Source organism: Protopterus annectens, chromosome 5.part0, assembly GCF_019279795.1.
Source record: "Protopterus annectens isolate FY-2018-M chromosome 5.part0, PAN1.0, whole genome shotgun sequence".
Lineage (NCBI taxonomy): Eukaryota > Metazoa > Chordata > Ceratodontiformes > Protopteridae > Protopterus > Protopterus annectens.
This window is the reverse complement of record NC_056735.1, coordinates 391,519,486-391,538,125: the sequence shown is the minus strand read 5'-3', so window position 1 is coordinate 391,538,125 and position 18,640 is coordinate 391,519,486. Positions and strand designations below refer to the sequence as shown.

Below are 18,640 nucleotides of genomic sequence, written 5' to 3'. Positions count from 1 at the left end.
GGAGGCTTGAAACCCATAAGGGAATTAAACAGATCTTCACTGAACTTTTGCTATTCACTCTGAGGCTCTTTAGGCTCAGGTGAAATGCGTTTAGTCTTCCGCTTCTTTTTAAGTGGGATGTTAGCCTTGAAAAATTTACAAGGCTGTTATCCCTGATGACACTCTATAATGGTAGTTGGAACCTCCTCCCTCACTAATATCTCTGCACTGCCTCCATGAACGTGCATGGAGTCAGATCCATGCTGGCCTCTGAAGTGGTCATGGCATAGAAAGAAACCAGACGATCTTCTGGGCTCTCACCAGCCTCAAGAGAGAGACGTCCGGTGGTGGCGGTACAGCCGAAGAATCAGACTGAGCTTTCTTGGTCTTTTTCTTTGCAGACGGCTGAACCCCCAGGGCAGGAAGATCCTTCCATAGTGTCTTTAACCAACAGTTTTAGTCACGGGCTCACTAAGTAAATCTCAAGAAAAGAAAGCCAAAATATGCAACATCTTAGCGATGAGAGCTTGACAAATCTCACAAGATGTATGGTCATGGAAGTGCCTAAACAGAACAAACACTGCTCGTGATGATCTTTTTAGGCAATCTATCTCCTGCACTGGCTTTTCTCCTTTCTAGATAACTTGAAACCAACAACCAGAAACAAGGCAAAACAACGATAAGAATATATAAAAAAAAAAAACAAACAATGGGGTACTTATCTGAAAGTGGTTGGTAACCAGCAGACAAACAAGCGTTTAGACTGACGATCGAAGATGGTATTTGGACTGGCGGCAAAGAAGTTCTGAGGATGGTATGTCCAGATGTCACATTTATGCCCTACACCGTGCATGTGGAGTATATGTGTGATGTCCGGCATACCCATTACAACCTAAAGGCTTTGGTATATTGCCCGGACATCGGGCTAACCTTGGCAGGAAATCCCTATTGTAAAGAATACAGCAACAGTGATATGGAAGGACATCATCTTTCCTCAACCAAAGAAATAATAGTTGGGTCTGCCATAGGTTTTTATAGAATTTATGTGCGTTAAATATACAGTGAAATCTGTCAGGTTTCTTGGGGGCAGGAGGTTGGGACTCTGGGAGATAGAAGCTGAAGCAAAAGCATCCTCTAAAAACTGGAGGGATGGCAACTGGCTTTGGGGAATCCATTCTTAGTAATAAATCTTCTGAAATTCTGGCACCACTTTATCTTACCTTAAAATATTCTTTTATTTTTGAGATTGCTTCCATAAAAGATATTTATTCATTGAAGAGTCTGAAGAGAGAGAGCATCTTCAGATTATGACTCACAAGGAGAACAGGAGGATAACTGTGAGGTGTAGTCTAGCCCTCTGAACATCAGATTCAGATACAGTACCTTTTTCTTTGAAATAAGGGGATCTCTTTTTATTAACTGTGGTAGGAGAAGGCTGTAAAGACCAGATTGCATTGAACAAGCCCTGTGCAAAACTGCCCCAATCCCTCCTATGAAGCCTTTTGCACAGAAGGGATAGTTGGAGGTCAAAAATGTTTCCTCCTCTTAGGGTCTTAAGCCATAAGGTTTTAGGGGAGCAATCCACACTCTTGACCTTCATAAGCAACATGGTGATGTCCTTCCTTAGCACTACTTGGTGTAATGCCTCCGCTGCTCTCAAAGAAAATAACGTGTTCTTCCTTTCTTGACAAATTCAGCTTGACGTATAAGCTTGAAGGAACGTGTGACATTCCCAAGTCTTAGTGGCCTGCTGAGGGGTCAGTAAGAGGGACAAGGACAGCCAAACAGATGGCTGGTCCGAGGACTGTGAAGGTGCCTCAGTAGAGTTAATAGCCCTACACCACAAAAAGGAGAGGGAAGGCCAAGATTCTTCAGAAACCTCTTCTGAAAATGTCCTATTCTTTTTCAGCTGAGGAGGAAGTTTCCCCAAAGGGGAGTCCAGTCATGGCTGCATATGACAAATCCCCGAGGTGCTTTTCTCCAGAAAAAATTTTAACAAATTTAACTTACTCTTTATAGTTTTAGGAGTGAGAGAAAGGCAAATCTGACAGGACCTTACACTGTGCTGTTCACTGAAACAAACACAAAAGTATGGGCATCCTTATAAGGAATCTGTCTACTGCAAGAACATTTACCCTTTCTGACATACATAAGTTTACTTTCATGTAAGTCTTTCCACAGTAAAAGGAAGGTTTCCTAATGATGACACTTATCTCTCCAAAACTGCAGCTGAAGCTAACAACCAATACTTAAACTGCTAAGATGAATATATAGCAAGAAAGTTCTTACTTCTGGTGGGCCCTCTTCATCCCTCTTATTCTAGCAAGTAATATCATGCTAAGGACAGACATACATTGTGAAAGAATGGAGCCCAAACCTTGTAAGGCTTTTAAGGCTATCTGGATCTCTGATAACCTTGGAAGGAAACGTCTCCATATAGTTATGGCTCATGCAATCGTGATTCAATGAAGATCACTTGATGACTCAACAACCAAAAAAGTATATAGTTAGTAGGTTAAGACCCTTCAACTTCTACAGCTTTTAATGCATGGATGGAACCTATCTTGTCATAGGCTTACTCTAATAACATAAATAAATAAATAAAATGGACTTCTGCTGCACTCTGGCTAAACTATCATGGTGACAGAATCCATAAGTAGGCAGACTTAAAAATAAATTGGCCATTCTATTAACTCCTATTATTCTTATGGTTATCATTGCTGATGATGCATTTTTATTTAAGTCTGTTTACCTAGCTAGTACACTGATCACAACAATCTTTTTGCAGATACAGCTTGGGTAAAGAATTTAAAAATATAAATTAATAAATAAATAAAACAGAACTCAGAATAATCACAGAAGGTACAAAGTCCAAAAGACAAAGTAAACACTGAACAAATATTACTAGCAGAGGAGAAAAATAAATGCTGATTACTGTTAGTAGTAAATATGGAAGGTAAGCAGCAGTTAAGAACAGACGGTGGAAGAAAAAATGATGTAAGTAAGAGAGGTGGGTTAGGTGATGTGTCCAGTGGGAAAGCACTAGCAGCCAGATTTTTCATGGAGGTTTTTTTGCCAGAATTTGGATGGAAGAATGGAGATTAAGTAGTCATTACAGTGTAGTCTGGTTTAGGAGGGATCTGGAGATAGGCAGTCAATAAGGAGAAGTTTCAGAGGTTGTAGGGGGTGGTTTTATTACATAGTTTGGCAGCAACAGGTAGAAAGGCATCTGGCTGAAACAGCTTTAAAAGAAGGAAGCCTAGAAGTAGTTTAACTTTGTAGATGACTGGGAGCCCTTTGGCTTTGGAGAGGGTGGTTCAGTGGTGTTTCAGGTGGGGTGGATTGGAAAAGAATGGTCACAATTTGTTTTGAACAGAATGTAGGGCAGATGAGATTTTAGAGGCTGTAGCTATGATGGAGAGCCAGTATTTGAGTTGAACTAGGAGATCTACTTTGCCTATTGCAGCTCTTGGTGGTCTGGAAAGAAAATGAGATATTTTCCAGGACCACAATAAAAAAGAGTTTATTTTTTTACTGGTGTTCCCAATGTGGTTATGGAAGTTATGTGACTGTTTCAGCAATAAACGTATGTACTTAAAGGGCATAGTTGTTCCTAGTGGAGTACCATTAAGATCTGTAATTGTGAAATTATTAGGAGACTTTTTGAGTTTTTGCTGGGTTGCAAATATACTTCTTGTTTTGGATGGGGTTCAGCAGTAAAATATGGTTGTTTAGCCAAGAATTAGGGGAATGGAGGCCATACTGAAACTGGGTTTGAATAGCTGAATGTGAGGGACTGGATCAAAGAATAACTATGTCATCAGCTAAAGAGTGACAGTAAGGTTAGGGAGACTGGAAGGTAGTTTGCTAATAAAGACTAAAAACAACAGTGAGATAAGCATGGTGTATCATACTTTAAAATTTAATATTGTGTAAAATACTAGTGTAGAGACTCTTGACATCAATTACTACCCAATAAATAGCGTTGTTGCCTCACAGCAAGATGTTCTCCCATTCGATTCTTGGCCAGAGTGTGAGGAGTGCCTTCTGTGTGGAGTCTGCATGTCCTCTCCCCGGTTGGGTGGTCATTCGAAAGACATGCGTAAATGGGTGTGCCTTAGCTGAAGGTTGAACGTCGAGCTGGCACATCGGTGTTCATCAAAATCTACTGCCAATCATTAGCAGACCGGAGTTCCGCTGTGGCGACCCCTAACCGAGAAAAGCCGAAAGACAACAACAATAAAATCAAAAGAATCTTTAATATATGACTCTAATTTCATTACATAAGCAACAAAGTAGGAATGTAACAATTTACCTATACCATGTAAAAAGTATTTATCTGCTGCTACCCTAGGGAGACCAGGGGGCAGTTCCATGCTCTTATGAATCTTAGCTAGACAATAAAATTTAGCTATGGAGCTGCCCTCCACCCTAAATTTAACTTCCACATCATGTTTTGTCAAGTAACCTAATCTAAGGCCTTTTAAAAAAAGTTCCTTGAAATTTTCCATAGCCTTATAATATACCAATTTTTTTTTTACCATTTTATACACCTTTTCATCCGACAAGTGATCCACACACATACTTAAATAATGCAAATGATAGAGCACAACTATTTTCTGACCCTTGTTGGCTGGTTTTATAACTATATCACTTTGTGAACTTAATTCCAACAAAGATTTCCATTCATTTCTACTAAGGTTATAACAAATATTATTTCTACTGGAAAGAAATTCCTTTAAATTCCTTTCCCAGGCATATTTTACCATCACTGAAAATTGTTGTATATTCTCATTTTTAAAGGCAGGAACAAATTTACTTTTATAATGTACATGTGATGTATCGAGTAAACAATATGCATTTAAATCATTCAAAGAATCAGCAGAAGAATGCATTTAAATCATTCAAAGACTCAGCAGAAGAGTTACAAGAGAAATACATTTCATTTTCATCATCTGATGAAACAGATACAATTTCTTCATCCCCTTCACCTTTACCCTCAAACAAATCTAGCAAATGTAACTTTAAAAGAAACATTTCCATTTGTAATATATACCACCGCGGAAGTTCCGTGGGAATAAATTTCAAACCTTTTTGTAACACCGAAAGTTCAGTGTCAGATAATTGCATTTTGGATAAATTCACCACTATACCATTAAAATCCCTAACTACTGCATGTTCTAACAAATCACTTACATATTATACATCAATATCGAGTCCTTTTGTTATTATATTTCTGCATGTGTCCATCTCTGTTACCATCATAATGTGTTCTTTTAACATATCTGTTTTCTCCTCCACGAAAATTATGCTGGTTCACGGAGCCCCGAAAGTTATTTTCTTTCCAATAATTTGGTTGCTTAGGTTGAGGCAAGGAAGGATATCTGACATCTTCGCTTTCTGATTCACCTGTGCTATAGGTTACATCTGAGGACGCAAAAGAAACATTCAACTGTTGTTTTTGTTTACCGGAAGTACCTCCCCGGTTTCCTTTTTTGTTAAACCTCTTAAAGGCTCCACCAGAGCCATAGTCACGAAGATCTCTTTCAAGTTTATCAATTTCTCTTTTTATAATATTCTCTGAAGCCCCTCTAATTTATTACTTACTGTAACCAACACCTCATGAAAGCGAGAAGCCCCAAGTTCACTAGAAAAAGTAGAGCAGGAAGCAGTAATTTCCTCCTTAAGTTTCTGCTGTTTAATGGCATCCCTTTCTATTAGAAATTGGAGCCACTCTTTCACACACCTATGTGCAGCTGCAACCCACCTGGTTTCAAACTGCACATCCATACTGTCGTTGCTGTTAAAGGGAGTAGTGTTTTTTTTTATAAACTTTAAATGTGCTATGTCCAGGTCTAGATAGCGTTTAAGACCCAAAGTATTAAAATACACTGCATTCTCCTTCAACAATATTTTTTCAAGAAAGTCCACTTTATCATGAACAACAGAAGGCATTTTCAAAGATTCAAGTGAGCCAATACCTTGGAACGGATTAACGGACCTCCGATTCCTGCCCTCTACCAGCATACGTTCCTAGGACCTAGATGATTCCATGCTAGCGGAATGCAAACCAGACTCCATGGAACAGTCCTCTAAGGACAAATCAGCATGTAAACCAATCAATGATACAAACTAGCTGGACTTCCCGAAATAGACGAGGCAGCTGCTGCAACGAATCACTGGCCATAGATAAAATCCACAATGCCACAAGGGTAAAAGATACAAAATAAAAACAAACAAAAAATACCATTCGGACAGTGAAATTAGCAGCAAAACCAGGTTGACGAGAAACAGATTTAATAAAAGTTCAATCTCTCTAGCTCTTTGGCCACAGCCTTCTAGGAGTACAAAAACACTAAAAAAACACACACCTTTTATACATAACTTAAATACATTGGCCACAGCCTTCTAGGAGTACAAAAACACTAAAAAAACACACACCTTTTATACATAACTTAAATACATCAATTAAATAATTAACTCACAATTAATTACAGGAATACTTTCCAATTGCATTCTTTGCTCATGCCCCTAGGGGCTAAAGTATCATACCTTAAAATAAAAACTGTTTCTTTATAATGCAATTTATCCTTCAAAACAGTTTCATCACGTTCAACAATTGTTCCAGGACACATGCTTTTAAATCACATAATTCCCCTCCATGGACTGTATTAAAATGAAAGGCTACAGGACTTTCCACATTATTTCTTTTAACATCTCTAATGTGTTCTATATTATTTCCATATTACAAATGGAAATGTTTCTTTTATGTAGAAAGTTACATTTGCTAGATTTTTTTGAGGGTAAAGATGAAGGGGATGAAGAAATTTTATCTGTTTCATCAGATGATGAAAATGAAATGTGTTTCTCTTGTAACTCTTCTGCTGATTCTTTGAATGATTTAAATGCATTCTTCTGCTGATTCTTTGAATGATTTAAATGCATATTGTTTACTCGATACATCACATGTACATTATAAAAGTACATTTGTTCCTGCCTTTAAAAATGAGAATATACAACAATTTTCAGTGATGGTAAAATATGCCTGGGAAAGGAATTTAAAGGAATTTCTTTACAATAGAAATAATATTTGTTATAACCTTAGTAGAAATGGATGGAAATCTTTGTTGGAATTAAGTTCACAATGTGATATAGTTATAAAACTGTCCGACAAGAGTAAGAAAATAGTTGTGCTCCATCATTCGCATTATTTAAATATGTGTATGGATCACTTGTCTGATGAAAAGGTTTAAAAAATGATAAAAAAAATCGGTATATTATAAGGCTATGGAAAATTTCAAGGAACTTTTTTTAAAAGGCCTTAGATTAGGTTACTTGACAAAACATGATGTGGAAGTTAAATTTAGGGTGGAGGGAAGCTCCCTAGCTAACTTTTATTGTCTACCTAAGATTCATAAGAGCATGGAACTGCCCCCCGGTCGCCCTATAGTAGCAGCAGATAAATACTTTTTACATGGTATAGGTAAATTGTTGCATTCCTAATTTGTTGATTATGTAATGAAATTAGAATCATATATTAAAGATTCTTTTCATTTTATTGATAAAGTAAAATCAGATAAACGTGGTAAAGATTTTAATTGGGTAGTAATTGATGTCAAGTCTCTACACTAGTATTTTACAAAATATTGGCATTGAAGCTGTACAATTTTTCTTGGGGGATAATCCTAAGAGTCATTATGTTATTGAGTTATGACATTTTTGTTTAACTAATAACTTTTTTGAGTTTAACGAATGTATTTACCATCAGTTACAAGGCACTGTAATGGGTGCATCATTTGCACCCATGTATGCTTGCATTGTAATGGGTTTATTTGAAGTTGAATTTATGTATCGTATAGATATTTTTGTTCATAATGTAGTTTTCTATGCTCGTTTTACTGATGATTTAATTTTTTTGTGTAAAACAGGTGAAAATTTTGTAGAGTCTTTTGTCAGGGAACTGAATAATAACCGCTTTGGTTTGATTTTTGATGGGTTACAAGTAGGAAAGAAAGTTGTTTTTTTAGATCTTGAGTTAGATGTCAGTTCTGGAAAAATTACTACTAAAGTTCATAGAAAGTTTAATGATACTGCTAATTTTCTTGATAGCAAAAGTTGCCACCCTAGGCACATACTTTGTGCCTTATCCTTTAATGAGTTTTTACGAGTCAGTACAAACTATACAATAGAAGGAGGAAGCTACTACATGATACAGCAAAATCCCAAAAAGGGAAGGCATCTCTGATCAGTATTAGCAAAAAACTATGGGCACTCATAAAATCGTCTAAGGCCAGCTTCGAGAGAAAAATTGCACAGGACACTAAGGATAATCACAAGGCTTTCTTTAGTTATGTTAGGAACCTGGGTGGGAATTCCCAGATATGCTCAGAATTAGTCCAAAATGACAAAAAATACACCAAACCACAGACATTGCCAACATCCTAGCTGACAGGTTCAGCGCAAACTCCCCCCCCCCCCCAAAAAGGCAAATTTCTATCCCAGCAGAGTGCTGCCCCCCTGACATCTCAGATGCTCAGGTAACAGCTGCCCTCTCCAAAGCAAAAAACACAGCATCAATGGGACCAGACGGTGTCCCGGGCTGCGTCCTACATAAACTCCAAGAAGAGCTAAATCCAAACATAAAACTACTGTTCAATCTCAGCCTTACTACAGGATATGTACTCAAAGAGTGGCGTACAGCAACAGTGGTCTCTCTCCACAAAGGTGGTGCCTCAACGGATCCTGGAAACTATCGCCCCATAAGCCTGACTAGCTTGGTCTGCAAAGCTATGGAAAGGATCATCATGGACCTCATAAATAAAGATATTGGGACCTACAGACACTGGATCCTACCCAGTTTGGCTTTTTTAAGGGCAGATCCTGCCTCTTAAACCTGGTTGATTTCTTTGAAACAGTCACCAAGGCCATTGATGAGGGGAAGGTGATCCACACAGCCTACCTGGACCTCGCAAAAGCCTTCGATACAATACCCCACTCGGGCATTATAGATAAGCTCACCAGCTTAAATATAAAACCCTATGTCGCTAGATGGGTTGCAAACTGACTCAAGGACAGAACCCACATGGTTAGAATTGCTGGAGCCATGTCAGACTCCAAACCAGTTACAAGTGGCGTCCCACAACGCTCAGTCCTGGGACCTCTCTTGTTCGGTATATATTCTTGGAGGTACAGGCCAACACAGAAGGACTGTGGCTGACCAAGTTCGCAGATGACTGCAAACTGGGCGCCATAATCAACTCTCCAGCCAACACAAGCATTCTCCAAAAGGGCCTCATAGAAACAGACAACTGGTGCCAGAGCCATGGCCTCAAGCTAAACGCCAAAAAGTGTATAGTCATCCCCTTTGGCAAAAACAAAGTGCCCACAAATTACCACATAGGTGGTAATCCATTAAGTACAGAAGAAGTAATTAGGGACCTGGGAACCCAAGTTGACAGCAATCTCTCATTTGACAACCACGTGGCCAAAGTGGTTAGAAAAACATTTTATATAGCCCACCTAATCATGAAGGGATTCACATCTAGATCAGGGGAGGTCATCGTGCCTCTTTACTCATCCCTCATCAGGCCCATAATTGAGTACAATGCCCCTTTTGGGATGTACCTTACCAGACACCTGCAGTAACTGGAAGGACCCCAAAAGTACCTCACCAAGAGGATCAAAGGGCTCAAACAGATGCCATATGCTGCCCGGTTAAAGAAACTCCAGCTCTACTCAGTGGCATACCGCCTGCTCAGAGGCGATCTGTGCCTGACGTATAAAGCCATGTCCAACCAGGAATTAATGGACATGCTGCACCTCAGAAAATCCAAATCCCATCGAGCTACGCGCTCAAGAGACTTGAACCTCAGCACTGAAATAAATAGGACATGTTGGAGGGACAGATTCATAACCCAGAGGCTCCCTTCACTCTGGAATAAAATCCCAGTCCAGGTTAGGCAGAGTCCCTCATTGACTCTCTTCAAAAGGAATCTTGATGAGTGGATGGGAGATCGTAGGTTTACCCTGGGTATCACTTCTGTGTCACTGTTAGACAGAGGCACAGTACACTAACCTCGGAAAAGGGCATAGCAAAATTAATTTAAAATGGGTGGCGAAAGCCAAACACACTCTGGCTAGGCTTATAAATGCCCTAGGGCAGATAGCCTAGTATGAACCTATGAACCTATGTAGTGACCCGGATGTTTTAAGGCAGGAATTAATACAAGCTTGTCTAGTTTTTATACAAAGGGAGTATAGTAAAATTTAATACTGCAATCTTTGAAAAAATTGCTATTTCAGCAGAGTAATGTATATGGATATGAAAATGTAAATAATCACCTGAGGGGGAATGAGATAGTGACATGTGGGAATAGAAAGGTTTATTTTGTAACTAGTTATAATATTTTTAGTGAAAAGGTAGTACATGTAATTAGATATTGTTGGGATTTTCTTCTTAAAGAGAGTAATAGTGTAAAAAATGTATATAGATACACTTTGATATCGTATAAAAAAGGTAGAAATATTAAGGATATGATTGTGCATAACTACTTTGAGTCCCCTAATGAGATTATTCAGAGAAGGAGAAGTACTTAAGGAACTGTCCCTTGTGGTGGCTGTTCCATATGTGGACCTATATTGAGTTCTTTTGAAAGAATTAATGGAATGAAATTTTCTCCAGTTGGATATTATACTTGTAGTACAAAAGGGGTGATTTACTCTATTTCTTGTAGTTATAACCTATTTTATATAGGTGAAACTAAAAGAACTTTTAGGGTAAGGCTGCAGGAACACATTCGAGATGTTAAAATAAATAATGTGGAAAGTCATGTAGCCTTTCATTTTAATACAGTCCATGGAGGGGAATTGTGTGATTTAAAAGCATGTGTCCTAGAACAAATTGTTGAATGTGATGAAACTGTTTTGAAGGATAAATTGCATTATAAAGAAACAGTTTTTAATTTAAAGTATTATACTTTAGCCCCTAGGGGCATGAACTAAGAATGCAACTGGAAAGTATTCCTGTAATTAATTGTGAGTTAATTATTTAATTGATGTATTTAAGTTATGTATAAAAGGTGTGTGTGTTTTTTTTAGTGTTTTTGTACTCCTAGAAGGCTGTGTCCAAGCGCTAGAGAGACTGAACTTTTATTAAATCTGTTTCTTGTCAACCTGGTTTTGCTGCTAATTTCACTGTCCGAGTGGTATTTTTTGTTTGTTTTTATTTTGTATCTTTTGTGGTATTGTAGATAAGCATGCAGCCCTGGGGCACTCCTTTGATAAGGGATGCTGAAGGTTATAGGGATGAGCCAATTTTGTCTCTGAAATACCTATTTCTTAAAAGAGGAACTAAGTGACAATACTGGGGCTAATTTCTTGGAGAGAATGGAGGAAGAGGAGGTGGTTAATAAGATCAAAAGTCTTGGTAAGGGCAATGAAGAATGCTCCTGAAAGGCTTCCTTTATCCATGTTGAGAAGCATCTCATTTGTAAGTGACCACAGTGAGGTCACTGTGCTCCAGCCAGCCCAGAATCCATGGTGTTTAAAAGTGAGGATGGTACTGTTGGATGTAAGTTGACTGCAGATTAGTTTTCAAGTATTTTACCAGATATAGGAAGGATGGAGACAGGGTGGAAGTGAAAGGCATTCTGTGGCTGAGGCTGTCTGGGAAGGGGTTTGACAGGAGCACTTCTCCTTGTCTTGCATTGGGTTTTGAGTTAAGCAGGTGTTTTAAATGTGGAAAAGAGGTGTGGTAAGGAAGTCTTAGCAGTGTGAGTTGAACCAGGGGAGTATGTTGCCTGCACCAGGGGGTGCATCCAGGGATATGTTTTCTAGTAGGGCTCAATGTCTTTTTGAGTAATTTTCTTAAAACAGAAGAAGGGGATAAAAGGTGGGATCAGGGACAGTTGGGGGAGGGTAGAGGCTGTGGTACTAGGAAGGTGACTGAATTTGTTGAGGAAGTCATAGGTTGAAAGTTGGCTGTGAGAGGTCTGGATGGTGTTAAGAGAGGAGCTTTGCATTACACACACATAATTTTATATTACCTTTGCAGATTATGCTTTCTTCTGACTGAATGTTTTAAAATAAAACAAATACATGCTTAGACAGCATTTACTGGCTGCTACTCCAATGGTCTTCACTGATAATAGTGACTGATAAATGTAAAGCACTACAAAGTAACCTACTTCTTGACCTGGACCTGCCTCTTCCTCTACTCCCTTGGGCTGCTTCACTGGCTTCTTCAAACCATCTTGACAGCATATCAGACATTCTCTGCATAAGTGATACATTAGGACTCTGTTCTCCTGTAGGAAAGAGTATCAGAAAGAAATGTTAAAAGAATGCTTGATGGCTGCATTCAGCTAAGATCTCTCATAATGGAAGCTGTTTCAACCACATTTAAAACTGAATGTTACAACATGTTCACAAACACTGACAAATCATCTTTACGAAAAAAAAATCTACATGAAATTTTAAAACTGTCACAGCTTTCTTGTGCAAATTATCAATGAATATTAAGCAACATTACTTGCCACTCAACTGAAAAAAGAAGGAGATCTCTCACTTTGCAGTTCAAAATGTATTCCAACAGTTAGATGAAACATGTTTTAACAGCGTCTATGCATTTTTTTTAATTTTCCCTACAGCAAACTTGAGAGTAGACTGTCAGAATACATCACTACAAAGTGGTTACTTCTGCCCTCCATCTGCTCCTGCAGGAAGGTAATAGGTGTTTTGAAGTTTGCAGTGCGAGTTGTAGAAATTCACAAATAAATACTAATAGCAACAACTGTATGCCACAGTATAACCTCTAACAACATATTTATTTCTGAATTTTCCCATTTATCAGGGAGTCAAACCTGTACTATAAAGGAACTGAAAACCTTAATCTGAGCTAGTATGTGTCTACTGAAATTGCCCGAGAGAAAAATGTGTTTACATTTACCAACACCTACACTATATGCAACATTATTCATAAGAAGTGCCATTTTGCAAGTTCCTGAATACGTGCTTTAAGCTGCATCTGATATACTATGCAAGCAATTATGTTGTTCTCCCTCTTTTTACACAGTTGGTAAGAAACTATCTAGATTATGGTGTGCAGTTTTGGAAACCTCATATTTGCAAGAATATACAGGACAGAGTAATGCAGGAGGTTATGTACTGACTGTAATGTTGACTCTTTGTCATCCTTAGGTCTTCCACTTTAACTAACACGGAATACCCACCTCATGTCAAATCTGACTCGGCAACTTCTGTTCACTACAGAGCTCTATCTCCCTTCTCCCACAATGCACCACACTCCCTTCACAGCACTTACATCAAGTTTGCCCACTAATGGAAAATACTGGTCAAGGGAACAAATGACTGGAGAATATGCTTTAGGATTAAGTCTACCAGTTTTGTCCAAAAATCCAAGAATTGCCAATCTGGAGAGAGAAGGTGGGAGGGATGTTGAAGGCGACACACTAGGGATAATGAGTGTTCAGCATTATGTTAAGCATATAACTTCTGTGTTTTACAGTATCTCATACATCCACTTTTACTGAAGGCACAAATTATCTCATCTACTAGAAATTTCTCTTTGGTATCATGACAGGATGCCCTTGAAGATGGTAGCATCAAAGGATGATCTAGAAGTCATAAACAGACTGTAATTCTGAAAAAGGTATTTTGGGCAGAAGTCAACCACCTGACAGGTTGTACTAATCTGGCTAAAACCCATTCCCCCTCATCTCACTTCACATCAGCTGATTTCAGCCTTCACTTCAGTACACTTCTTAATCCATTAATAACCCCTCCTTCTCCATCTAATCCTCCCTTATTCCCACTTTCTATTTCAAAGCAATCAAAGCTAAAAACACAGCACCAAAAATTGAAGAACTATGAACTAACTCACCTGCTGGTCCTGACAATCTTCTCCTATGGTTCTTACTCCTATGTATGTACTCTGTAGTCCTCAACTTTCTTCACATTTATCTACCCAAGTCAAAACATCATGTCTGATATCTGAAAAATGGCTGTGGTTAAATCCCTCCCCCCAAAAACTAGCCCATCCCACTAACTTCTGTCCCATTTCCATTCCTCCCATACTTGGTTAAATCCTTTAAATGTTAGTTTACAACTAACTCATCCATTACATCTCCCAATATCGCCCAATATTTTCAAAATAGCATGAGTTTTTGTTAGGTAGGAGCATTTATAGTGCACTCTAGACACTCACTAGCAACATCATCCAGGCTATGGACAAGGGCCTTCTCACTGGAGACATCTTTATTGATTTTCCCAGAACTTTCAGTCTGCTTGACCATAACATTCTTTTAGACCACCTAACTGAAACTGGAATTAGCCCTGTAGATACAGCTCCCTTTTTAAAAAAAAATATCTATCCAATTGGCTTTTCTCTGTACAGTTTCAAAAATCCGGTTTTGCTTCCATACCTCTCCTTAAAGGAGTCCCTCAGGGCTCCAGTCTGACTCCCCCTTTTTTCATTTTCATTAATAAACTACCACTTGACATCCCTCACCACTCACTCACTCACTCTCTCCCCCTCCCTCTTACTTTATGCTGACAACATGGTCTTATTTCACTCACATCTGACATCTTCTGTCATATAGCAACAACTACAAGCTGACTTCCTTTCTCTTATCAAACACAAATGGCTTAATAAGAAAAAGCTAATTCTGAACAATTCTAATACTAAAACAATGCCATTTGGTACCTCCCCTAATGGCAGAATAACTCTCAATTACTTCTTATCCATGACCATCTTGTCAATCTCAATGATCAAGTCACCTCCTTCAACTACCTTGGTATGTGGCTTGATCAAGCAGTGAACCTTCACCTAGAATGGACATGAAGAAAATAAATTCCATCCTATTTGGTCCTAGGAAGGAATACTGTCTAACAAAAAGGCAAATAAAGGAGTTGCAATAGCAAAGAAAAAGGCATCAAAGGCACTCTACCAACTTCTGGAAAGTGACTCAGTAGATGGCTCAAAGAAACTATATTGGGTTGCAAGGCAAAGTCAGAAAAATAAAGAAGTTAAATCACACACTCTTCATAAGAGATGCCAGCAACAACCTGCTCACCATCCTACAGGAAATCAAATACAGATTGGAAGGAGTACTTCCAGCAGCTTCTGAATGAAGAAATCCCCACAGAAGGTGTATTGTCTCAAACACAGCCTATGATGAGAGAAAAGAAGGAACCCACTACAGAAGTAGTAAGAAAGTACAGTTGTGTACACTTACCATAAATGTAGATGTTCGAGTGTATTCACTGTTGCAGTCATCACATTTGGGTTATCCCTGCCAGGGTAGCCCTCAGTCGGCCTGAATACCAGAGGCTTAGTATTTATGTGTCGGTTGCTGTCGCTTCAGGACTGGCGTCAGGTCGTCAGTAGTATAAAGTAAGGCAGCCAACACCATTACATCAGTTTTTCTTGCCCTGTCAGGAGCCCCTAAGTGGGAGCCAGGATATGGTGAAAGAACCCCACCAGTAGAAAGTAAATACCAAAAAGCTCCTTGTAAGGAGAGAGAGAGAAAAAAGGGGGATGGAGGGAGGGAAACCAGGACTGCAACAGTGAATACACTCGAACATCTACATTTATGGTAAGTGTACACAACTGTACTATGTTCTTCGTGTTTCACTGTTGCAGTCATCACATTTGGGTTGATTCCCAAAACTGAGGAAAAAGGTGGAGGCAGTCAAGAAGACTGGGGGCTAGCTAGGATGCCCTGCAAGACTGTGGTGGCAAAGCCTGCCCTGGATTTTGAGAAGACAGGCAGTTGGTAATGCTTGGTGAAGGTATGAACAGATGTCCATGTTGCAGCCTCAAGGATGTCCCTGGTGGGGACTCCTCTGAGGAAAGCTGCAAAGGTGGAGGCTGCTCTGGTAGAGTGAGTCCTGACCCCCTTAGGGGGAGGTTTCCCATGTTGCTTGTAGCAGAAATGGATGCAGTGTGCTATCCATTTGGAAATGGTTTATTTGGATATGGCTTTGCCCTCTGCTCCTGCAGCAAAGCTGACTAACAACTGATCAGTCTTTCTGAATGATTTAGTCCTGTCTAGATAGAATCTGAGCTGTCTGTGCACATCTAGAGAGTGCAGTATCCTTTCCCCCTTGTTTTGTGGGTTAGGGAAAAAGGCGGACAAATGAATGGATTGGTTGAGAGCCACACTGGACACCACTTTTGGCATGAAGGATGGGTGAGTCCTGAGGGAGACCCTGTCAGCATGGAAAATGATGAAGGGCTCTACAGCCATTAGTGCTTGTAACTCGGATACTCCTTCTTGCTGAAGTGATGGCCAGAAGCAAGGCTGTCTTCCATGAGAGAAACTTTAACTCTGCTGATGCTGCTGGTTCAAACAGGGGCAGGATAAGCTTTTCCAACACAATGTTTAGGTCCCAAGCTGGGGTAGGTGCTCTTCTGAGTGGCCTCAAGTTGCTAGCCCCTCTTAGGAACTGTTTGATGAGAGGGTGTGAGAAAAGAGGTTGCTCAGTGCTGAAATGAGCAAAGATAGCAGAGTCATGAATTTTAATAGAGGAAAAGGATAGACCACTGTGTAGTAGGTCAGCCAGGTAATCCAGGATGAGAGGTAGGGAGGGCTGTGCCGTATCAGCTCCCTTAGCCTGGATCCAGGTGCAGAACCTTTTCCATTTGTCAGCATAAGACTTTCTAGTGCTAGGGCATCTGGTCTCACGTATAACATCTAGAACCTATTTACTGAGATTGGCAGCTTGTACAGTGGCCAGGAAATAAGCCAGGCTGCCAAATTGAGGGTCTGCAATTGGGGATGCATGAATTCTCCTTCCCTCTGGGTTAGGAGTGTTGGGATCTGAGGGAGATGCCATGATGGCAGAGGGGACAAGCTGCACAGCAGTGGGTATCAGTGCTGGCGTGGCCAGTCTGGGGCAATCAGGATTGTCTTCAGTTTTTCCTCCCTTATATTGAGCAGTACCCTGGTAATGAAAGGTAGTGGGGGAAATGCATAGACCGAGAGGTTGATCCACTGGAAGGATAGAGCATTCACTTTCCAGGCCCTGCAGTGAGGCTCCCTGATGCAGAACTTGCTGAGCTGATGGTTGGAGTGGGAAGCAAACAGGTTGACCTTTGGGGTGCCCCATTTCTGAGTTATAAGGGTGAAGGTTCTTTGGTCTAGCTGCCACTCATGTGGGTTCAGAAGATTTCTGCTTAAGTTGTCTGCCAGAGAGTTTAGGAGACCCTGGCAGGAATTGTGCTAACAGGTGTAGTTGCATGGCTGAGGCTGTGTGCCAATGGGTCATGGTGAGACTGCAGTGCATAGAGAGTAGGAGTGAGTCCCTCCCTGCTTGTTGATATACCACATCACAGTGGTGTTGTCTGTTTTGATAGGTAGAGCCCCTGGGGAGAGAAGGGGTCTGAAAGCTGTCAATGCGTGCTGGACAGCTAACATCTCTTTTTTACTGATGTGGGCTCCATTGGCCCTGTATGCACCTGCTGTCCAGGTGTGCACCCCAGGCATAGTCTGATACGTCTGTGGTGAGGGTCTGAGTGGCATGGGGTGGTGAGAAGGGTAGTCCCTTGTTGTGGTAGCATGCTGCTGCCCACCAAAGAAAATCTTTCCTTAGGCAAGGTATCATTGGTATAAGAGTTTCCAGGTCTTAGAGTGTTGACACCAAAGGCTTTTTAGGTGCTATTGAAGTTTCCTCATATGCAGTCTGGCATATGGAATGAGAAGAATGCAAGAAGCCATGAACCCCAGAGCTTGCAGGATTTTCTCTGTGGATAACTGGGGTCTGGTGGCTAGTTGAGAGAAACAGGCTGTCAGGTAGGTTTGCTTTTCTGGTGTAAGGAATGCCATCTGGGATGCTGTGTTCAGGCTTGCTCCCAGGAATATAATTTTTTGGGTGGATACTAGTTTGGATTTCTTTTCGTTAATAGTGTACCCTAGGGAGGTCAGTGGGTCCTTTATAAAGGCCAGGTGCTTGAGCAGCTTTTCCTGAGTGTCTGCCTGACTTAGGCAGTCATCTAAGCATGCGTAAATTTGGATATTTCTTTGCCTGCAAAAAGCAATGGCGGGAGCCAGACATTTTGTGAAAACTCTGAGAGCAATAGATAAGCCAAAGGGAAGTGCAGAGAACTGAAAGTGCAAAGATCCTGCCCTGAAACATAGATATTTCCTGCATGAGTCCCTGATTGGGATGTGTAAGTAGGCCACTTTTAGGTCTAGGGTACCTAGCCAAGCATCCATGGAGAGCACAGGTAGTAGTTGCTGGGTGAGCATTTTGAATGTTGGTATCACCAGCAATGTGTTTAGAATGGATAGATTGAGGATGGGGTGCCAGGTGCCCTCTTTTCTGGGTACCAGGAAGAGCCTAGAGTAGAAACCTTGGCCTATCTGTTCTGCAGGAACGTGCTCTACTGCCCTCATAGAGAGCAGGGAAAGGACTTGCTTTTTGGCCTCTGGCCACTGGTTTGGAGGAAGATCTGGGAACCCTTTTGGGGTTGGGAGAGTGTGGAAATAAAATGTGTATCCCTGGGGCACTATGTTGAGGACCCAGCAGTCGTTGGTAATGGTGGCCCAGGTGCTTGCGTGGAAGGAGAGCTTTCCTCCCAGGGGCAAGTGCAGGTGGGCAGAGGGAGAGAGTGGAAGTGGACAATCATTGTGAGTTCTTG

General features: G+C 40.4%; 1 protein-coding gene across 3 annotated transcripts in view; it reads right to left on the bottom strand.

Moving 5' to 3' along the window:
- The window catches only part of DCAF6 (DDB1 and CUL4 associated factor 6), a 2,031,218-nt gene that overhangs the window by 1,043,095 nt on the left and 969,483 nt on the right, over nucleotides 1-18,640 (bottom strand). For all 3 annotated transcript variants that reach the window (XM_044072358.1, XM_044072359.1, XM_044072360.1), the window contains exon 9: nucleotides 12,165-12,284. In XM_044072358.1, coding sequence (XP_043928293.1) covers nucleotides 12,165-12,284 — 120 coding nt within the window. The remainder of the gene's footprint in view (nucleotides 1-12,164; nucleotides 12,285-18,640) is intronic.